Genomic DNA, 8,774 nt, shown 5'->3' on the forward strand with positions numbered 1-8,774 from the left:
GATAAGTGATGGTGTTTTGTGGAAGCATAGCGACGCACCCACACCTGACCAGCACAACCGTCGCAGCAGACGCTATCACAACACTTTTATCATGGATGCATCTGGCTAGCCACCGTGAAAACGATATTTGCAGCGACGGAAGCACGGATGACAACAAAGACAGCTCCAAGCTTCTCAAGTGTGTTCAATTTGACCGCTCGCATGGAATAGTGTGTACACCAATCGCATGCAATAGAGTGAGGGTGAGTGAGTAATTGTTTGGGGTTCACCAAGGCTCCCCACCAGGAGTCACGTCTCCCGACCGACCTTTTGATCTTTGATCAATAAATTCAAGATGATGTATGCATAACTTCTTCTATTCACGTATCATTAGATGGTATATCAGAATTGATATTGTATAGTGTATATTATTAGCTTAGAAGTCATCACGTCTATTGCAGCGGGGCTGCCGTAGCTTTGCGCTTAGAGGAAGCGTAATTTGGGTCACCGACCTTACGTTTTTCACAAGAACCAGTACGAGTGTAGCGGATCGCAATCCGCTACCTCCAAGAGTAATTAGAACCTCAACCCAAGGCTAATAGACTCTTCTGTTTAAAATGTAAACTTTATTTATTTGTTTTATCTACGGCGAAGCCGCCTAATTTTGAATGTATGAATTTTCCCTAATATACATAGTAAAATCTAAATACATGCATAACTTAGCCACGTATAGTACTCTTATTTGGGTGCAGTCACACCATGCCCATCTCGTGTGACACACACCCTTGTTACTAGGGTACGTGTAACCCCATTACATATATATTCAGACAAACTTTTAACTGTATATTATCTTTCACAGGTCCACTGTGGACGTAGGTTAATGAAAATATTAATGTATCCTATCCATCATGGCCTTGAACAACTCCGATCTTGAAATATAAGCTTTCTTTGGGTCAGTATCAAGGCTGGACAAACTTTTGCCAATGACTAGCATCAACCAAGCCACCATGTGGTTGTACAGCCACCGCGATTGTTTTCGGGCCAATTGCTGACGCAAATTGAACTGACCGTTATCAATTTCACTATGATGCAACACAAATGATACGACGCGCATCTCTTCAAGCTCTTTGCCATCTCAGTGTTTCTACATAAGGTGAGTAGATAGAACTAGCGACGCTATCATAGTATAATGGCTACAAAACCACTTTGTTCAGCAAATGAAACGATCACTGAGACGGCATTGACCTATAATAAACAAGTCAGCGTGAATGCACCTCAAGTTTGTATACATCGCTCAAAGAAATAAATGGTATGCACCGAAGAGGTTTCGTGCCGTACAAGTTGTTTGACATGTAGACGAGCTATTTAGAAACGACCAACAACGATTGAGATAAATAAAACTTGCCCAAAGAATGGTAAATGTTCATGTTCAAGTCCTCCCAAATTCCACGAAATACCACCATACTTCACCAGAGCTATGCAAATTACTACCATACTTCACCAGAGTGTTCAAGCCTTTGAATACTTAGTGTTCTGAATCCATTGCAAGGTCTCCTGGTCGACATTGTTTCGCAGCACCGTCGAGCCATCGTTGATATTAAAGTTAAAGGCCGGGCGTGACTGAAAGTAATTGTATCATTGCAGAAAGACGAATTTGTCCGTTTCAGTCGCTTGGTGTGAACGAAATTGGCTATACTGGTCAGGAATGAACTTTGCCGCCTTCAAAGCTTCTTCGCTAGTTCTAGGGTCGGAAAACATGTGCTTCAGCAGACGATCCACAAGAGTTGTGAATGTCGAGATTTCTCGAATTGATAAAAACAATTTTACCCATTCTTGAGTTGATTGTTCGAGTCCTAATGCATCGAACAGCTGCATGTCCGAAAAATCTGGATGTTTTGCGATAGAAGAGGTGACAATGAGCCACACTAATAAAGTGGTGTCATCTCTTTTTATTATGTCGGTCTTCTTGGCTTCGTGAATGGTTATCTGCGGAGAAGAGGTAGTGCTTGACTCAATTTTGTCCGAAATTGTCGCAGATCTAACATTAGTGACTTGCGGGATAATTGCAATACTTGGCTCCACTCTCATTAGCAATGTGTCGCCAAATTTAGGCGAATGCTTTAAACATTCGATCAGGTCAGCAGGATTTTTGGAATAAAGTAGCCATTGCTTCACGATATATGGCACCTTGAATGTCTCCAGCAGTTCTTGTGTGTTCTTTTTGATATCGGGGCTTTTCGCATCATCAAGCATCACGACAAACTTTTCCGACAAAAGCAGCTCATTCACAGCTGCATCTGATGTCATTGGAATGAGCACTTTAGAATACACGATGAAGCTGTTAGGCATTTGAATATCCCGTGGATTTACTTTCTCACTGTAGCAGTACACTTTGACGTATTTAAGCCAAGCGAGAAAGAGGAAAATGTTGGATTGAAGCTGACGAAGCTCGTTCACAAGATCCAGGATGCCGAAGAAGTCAAACGGCGACACGTCTGAAAATGCTTCGAAGACCATTTGCTCGGTCACAGGATTTACAGTCAAGTACTTTATCATGTCCTCAGTGATGCCCTTCAGATGCGAATCGGGTTGTTTCTCTCTAAAGAAGTTCACCACGATTCGACGCGAGTTATCTAAAGAGGGACTGGATGAAAGCGGTTGCGTTTTTTTCATCTCCTCCTCTAATTCATTAACCAAAAAATCAAACAGCTCTTCACTGCCAAATGCGGGTTTTTTGTCCTCGACTCCTCTATACAAAATAATGAACTCAAACCAACGATTGAAGATGGTGCCGAATTGGAACAATCCAAAAGCGTCAGTTTTAGTTTGGATGCCTAGGACAACGTAAAGTTGTTTTGGGCTTACGCCAGATCGAACAAATGACTCAAGTATCTTCTTGTAATCTTGTCCCGTGGAGACGAGTTGAGTCAGCCTCTTTCTTGCGAAATCACTAACGTGCGAGTATTCATTAAGCCAGTAATACAGCGGCCCCAATTCCTCAGACGACCGCCCTTTCTCCATCAACTTGAAAAAATCATTATAGCTTAAGCGTCCTCCGTCGTCACAATACAACTTCAGGCGATCAAGCCACGTGACAAATTCCTCGGTTCCTGCCACGCGCTTTTCCACATCTATTTTTTCGAAGGAACGCTTCGGGCGCCAAGACCAGAAGTTAAGAAATTCATACCAGGGCCATCTTTCTTCCTCGTTCGTGGCTGAAAAGTTGGACTTGTCATTTCCGGAGACCACATAACGCTTTGACGCCTGTCGTGAATTGACATGGCTCGTATTTGCAGGTCCGCCATGGTACTCAGGACTAGGTGTGCGCGGGACTTCATATCCTACTCCACTCGAATTGAACGCAATACAAACGCCGACTCCGATATGGCAAATTGCGAATAAAGCGTACTCCCGCATGTTTAATAAATCAGGGAATTGGATTATGCTTTCACTGATGCAGCTAGCCATATTTTCTGGTGTAGAAAGGCGAAGAATGTCTGACTGGTAGGTAGACAATGGATTTGCTGGACGAAGTACACAACCATATCTAATTGGATGACAGAGACATTTGTAGGAAAGAGACACTAACTTGACTATGAAATAGAATCAATTCCATTGTTTCTGCTTCGATGCATACTTATACTTGGACATACACCGCCTAAATTCCAATTGCAGCGGTATAACGGACTTGACTTTGCGTCGAAGACGCTATTCGAAAGCCAGTTGCGTACTGCATCTTCAATCAGCCAACAAACCTTTGGCCTCTAAGCTGGGGCTCCGATCACAGGTGTGACGCTTTACTGTATGCATCACATTTCTTTACCAAGCAGTTATGCAGCTGCAGCAGCCTGATTACTTTTTTTCCATAAAGTTAAAGCATTTGTCTCAGGGTCATTATCATCATAATTGAGCTGTTGGCTACAAAAAGAGCGCAGTTAAATCTGACCCATCTCTCGCATACCTGATTCGTGCATATAAAAATATCACCAGAAATTTTTATTTACGCACGCGACGCGATACAAACGTTGGATACTTTTGGAAGAGTGACTGCCTCAAAGCTGATCGAAGTTATATATCGTCGCAAACTTGGACCTCGCATTGCCAACATGTGCTCGCTTTACTCGCCCTTGTATTCTTTGTAATTTGCCTGGTCTGCTTACCTGACATTATCTTCACTTTAAATAAGACACTCAACACATTTATCTCATTTCTGCATCTAGCGCACATTGTCGAAGCCTACAGCTTTGTGTTTTTCGTATTTTGGTTAGAAAATACACTGCGACAGGTTTGCCTGAAATACGAAGTAGAAGGAAGAGTACGGTGTAGAATAGACTGAGAAGGAAAAGTATATTATCCTTGACAGGTCTACTTTGGACGTAAGTTGAAAATTTCATATATTCTATCCATCATGGCCTCCGATCTTAAGAACAAGTGTTGTTAGGATCAGTATATTAGCTTGTATAGCCGTATCCAGATCATTACATATATAGTCAGTTCTTGAGCGTATGGGTGAATGATACATCAATACAATTAAGCAAAATTTGCATTTTCACTTTTATGTAGTTGTGAATATTCCGAATAGCCTTCAGATAGAGAGGTCCTTGTTACACGTGGTCACGTCAGACAATAATCATGTTCTCATTTTTGGATAAAGTAAAGGTATTTGTTCACTTAGAATTAATCCGCATTATATATCACTCTTGCAATATATGAGCAAACAGATATTCTAGTAGCAGAGAAACTTATAGGTCCGCTCTTGAGGTGGAGCGAACAGACCCATCTTCCGCGCGTTCATTACCGCAACCTTCACCAGTCAGAAGTTCTCTGTGCAAGGTGCACGGCAACCCAATGCACTTCGTAGCGCTTGTAGTCAATATCAAAACCGAGTCGTAATGCGGTTGTATTCTCTGAAACAAAGGAACACGAATTCTTTGATCGCCGGCCCCCTGGTAACCATAGTGCTGATCTCAAGGGTATCAAGGAATGAGCGGCCAAAGGGTCAATATGTCGGTGTTTCGCTAATACCCGAAGTAAATATTTATAAGGTCCTTAGTTCGCTACGCTGTCTATGTATGTAACCTAATTATATTGACCAACGTACACCTGCCACTATGTCCGTAATCATATCTATCTCACGGTACGTATGACCAATTTTTCTTGTGATTTCTTCGCTTGTCCCGTACAGAACAGAGTGCCTGGAAGCGTTGATCAAATACGAGAATGTGCTGGTGAGACGCTTCCAGAAACGCCCCGACCGGGCGTACCCAGCGCAAGGCCATTTATGTTGAGGATCCAGCTCTTTAAGAACAGGGATAAAGAAGCTTTTCTCTGAATGAGATAAGTTGAGATGGCCATGTAGCCTCCAGGATAGGATGTCATATGCAACGATATGCACCAACGTGCTTTTCTCGGTAAAAGGTTTACTGGGACGAAATTAAAATACAGATGTCGCAACTCCAACCTAGCATATCGGACGCGCTCAGAATCCTGTCCACCCACCACAAGTGGTGAGAACTGGAGAAATATGTTCAAAAGTTGCGAACGCTCACTGAATTTGGTCATAAACTTTATGGGGGGATCTTCAGCGTTTGCAACCGGGCTGCCGTGTACTGTGTATAGAGTAACTTTGACCAATAGTCCCCGTTTATAAGCGTACAGAGACTGGGAGCAGGACCGATAGCTTCCACTGTAACTGTATCTAGTTGAAGCTGCAAAATTTAAGAGTACATGTATTTATGATAAAACTTTCGGTTTACTATCTTAACAATGTTACATTTTCACTTCCGACGTGCGGGTAGCAGCTCACGTATAACACGAAACAATGATACCGATACTTCAATTTTTATGACAATTACATCAATGTGTTATGTGAGTTTGTATAATTTTACAATATTTATTTAATATAACGGTAAGAAAGTGCAAGGTGAAATTACAAAAGATAATAGTACTTGCCGTGTTACACCCCCCCCCTCGCTAAAATGTGATTTACACTGAGAATCAAGCCTCTTTTTCCTTTCTAATAAACTATGCAAAGTGATCGCTCCACGTGAACCACCAATCCTGGAGTCTATATTTACCCTTTGCACCTTATCGTTCCTGCTCAATGCACGTAACTGCAAATGAAGTCTCCGCTTGTAATCCTGTCGAATGGCTCAGAGAAGCCCTAGATACGGCGCAGTTCCTCGCTAAAATTGACTCACGGTGTGGTGGTTTTCGATAAGAACAGTCGTAGTGACACTCCGAGTATTGATCAGATATGTTTGCCCTTATTTGACGACATAAAACCTAGCCGTACCTCATGAACAAGGCGCTCGCCTCCCCGCTGCTTGAGTCTCGTTTCTGGACCCTTTTGTTTGGCGTGAAATGTTGTGACGCCCCGCAGTGAAACTCACGACTCGTTGCTTACTCAAGAAGTCCACATCGTTATACCGCAAGCGATGGAGAGACACCGACTCTTACATAAATCGTCACAGTGTGTTTACGTTTTCGAAATGGCTTGCTGCGCAGTTTTTACACGCCTATGCGAGCAAACCTTCCGTTCACACCATGAATAAAACTAATGTTTCTCATCACACAGTCATCAATTCTCCGACAAACCGCCTGGGCTTGGGGCAGCAGTAGTTGGGCAAACGCGTACTTTCTATGAAAAATATAGCTTGAATTCTTGAAGCGGGTGAGAGTGCCGATGAGTATCGATTTCAGCTCGCGCTTTGGGTGGGTAAAAACGTTGTCGCATTCAACTGAAAGCGCCATCAGCAGCACCCATGAAGCGGAGGTCCGTCATAGCTCAAAGCACGACTTGGACGTCGAGGTGACAACTAATCACGTTAACAGTCCCGCTCGTCTCTATGAGACAAATGTACCATGCTAGCGACTAAGGGCCTTTCAATGCAAGTTTGGTCACCTCCCACCAATGAGAAGCGCGCTTTGATGAACGACCCTGCTTTTTAGCGGAGGTAAAGGCTGAAGATGCGATATATCATAAGTGGCTACAGTAAAACAGTAACTCTGCCAGAGTGAAGCCCGGACTTTCTTGCGTTTTACGAGAGCACCGCTTAAACTTTACCAGATACTGGTAATAGCCCTGGGGTACCGCAGGCTTACCAAACATTCAACGCAAAAGTAGACCATCCCTTAGTCATTGATTATTGCCCGCGGTGGTCAGACCTTGACCGCTGGCTCTTGTCAGCGATCTCGGTTGTGGCCAGCGTTGACTCTCTCTGTGGTCACATCACGCGTTCCAGCTGAGATGAGTCAGCTCTCGAGTTTTTTCTCTGAGCTTTGTCAACGCGCCGCCTGGCTTGAGGCACCACGAACACTTCATAACTGCGTCGCTGCTTTAGAGCAGAGGGTAGCTCAGCTGCAAGAATGGTATGGACAGCGCTTGTTTGCAACAGAGCTCTTCAAGTACAATTGGAACGAAGCGCGGCATCATGGTATGGCTTCAACAAGCCACTAGGGATATTTAGCTTGTAACCCAATTTCATTGTCGCTATACCCGTAAACGGTCTGATGTAGCGTGGATTTATTGACAGCAGCCACTGCCTGTGTGGATAGTTTGAATGCATAGAATAAAGCTTTTGCATCACAACATATTCGTGTGTTTCTCCTTCTTCTGGCATCTTCGTTTTGTTTTTGGTTATGTTGTCGGTCACCAAGCGACATGCGCAACATGCGCGACTCTATGCTGCGCATGACGCTCAATCTCATCAATATATAATCACTGATTTTGCCACGAAGTGTAGCCGGGCTGATTTAAGCAAGTCGACAATGATCGACAGCCTCTTCTTCATTGAAACCAAAAACATTTCGCGGTGGTGTCAATGGCGCGCGGAAATCACTAAATCAATAATGTAAAACGGAAATAACCTGCAGATGTATGTACTGCCTTATTCAGCGCAACCTCAACGAGTGGAGGCAACTCACTCCAGCTCCGCTGTCTCTTCGCGCAAGTGATTCAATGAAATTCATACAGAACGCAATGCACGCGTTGCGTGTCTGACCATCTGTTTTGGATGGTAAGCAGCTGGCATATCCAATTTGGTGCCGGTCGCCTCGTAAGGCATCCTTGAAGCTGCCACAAAAGATTCTTACAAATGGTGAGGGCTTTCCGGCAAGCATATATCTGATGCGGTCAGTTGAATATGCTCACAAATTCAGCCAAATACAGGAGCCTAATAAGTGTGCCTAGATTTGGTCCGAGAGTATATAGCGATCATCTATTCTATAACCTGACAGAGGACAAACTTGATACTTGCATAGTTTTTTCTTCGATTTCACGAGCGATGTTACAATGACTAAGGTGATCTATGTCTGAATAAATCTATTTTACCATCTACCATGGCAGATCTCCATGTTCAGCTGTTCAGCATGGTGTTAGGCTGGAAGTCCACGGTTTCTCCCACCCGGAGTCCCATCTTGTAATGATACTTCATCTAGTACTATACTTTGATATTTCAAGCTTTACGTATACCGTTAAAGATAGTAGTGACAATAGTGTCACATGTGCGCATTCCATGATACCGTATGTGCCCATTTGGAGCTGATAAAATAAGAAGATTAATAGTTGTGTTAGTTGCGTGTATGGTACATATTCATTACATGAAGAAGTGGATGGGATGAGTGACGTCACTAATAAGAAACACAACTTTCCGCCGAACATGACGTGGGATGCTCAAGTTGCTGGTAACGGTATCGCTTAAGACTCGCAGCATGATCTGAGAATTGTTACAGCGGGGCTGTCGTAGCTCTTTGCTTAGAGGAAGCTAAGCTAAGGTCACCGACAATACGTTCGA

The 8,774-nt window shown here is 43.4% G+C and overlaps 2 protein-coding genes across 2 annotated transcripts; one reads left to right on the plus strand and one right to left on the minus strand.

The window, feature by feature from the left end:
* Positions 1-1,614: 1,614 nt before the first annotated feature.
* PHALS_08430 (uncharacterized protein) lies at positions 1,615-3,447 on the minus strand (the record flags this gene model as incomplete). The annotated part of the gene is made up of 1 exon (XM_024723776.1): positions 1,615-3,447. One exon carries the CDS (start codon positions 3,445-3,447, stop codon positions 1,615-1,617), a length of 1,833 nt encoding a protein of 610 aa, XP_024574719.1.
* A 5,035-nt stretch (positions 3,448-8,482) lies between these two features.
* Positions 8,483-8,681, plus strand: PHALS_08431 (uncharacterized protein; the record flags this gene model as incomplete). The annotated part of the gene is made up of 2 exons (XM_024723777.1): positions 8,483-8,503; positions 8,535-8,681. The coding sequence occupies 2 exons, from the start codon at positions 8,483-8,485 to the stop codon at positions 8,679-8,681; spliced, it is 168 nt and encodes a 55-aa protein (XP_024574720.1).
* Between the last annotated feature and the right edge of the window lie 93 nt (positions 8,682-8,774).

The sequence above is a fragment of the Plasmopara halstedii genome (genome assembly GCF_900000015.1).
Source record: "Plasmopara halstedii genome assembly, contig: Scaffold_322, whole genome shotgun sequence".
Taxonomy (NCBI): domain Eukaryota; phylum Oomycota; class Peronosporomycetes; order Peronosporales; family Peronosporaceae; genus Plasmopara; species Plasmopara halstedii.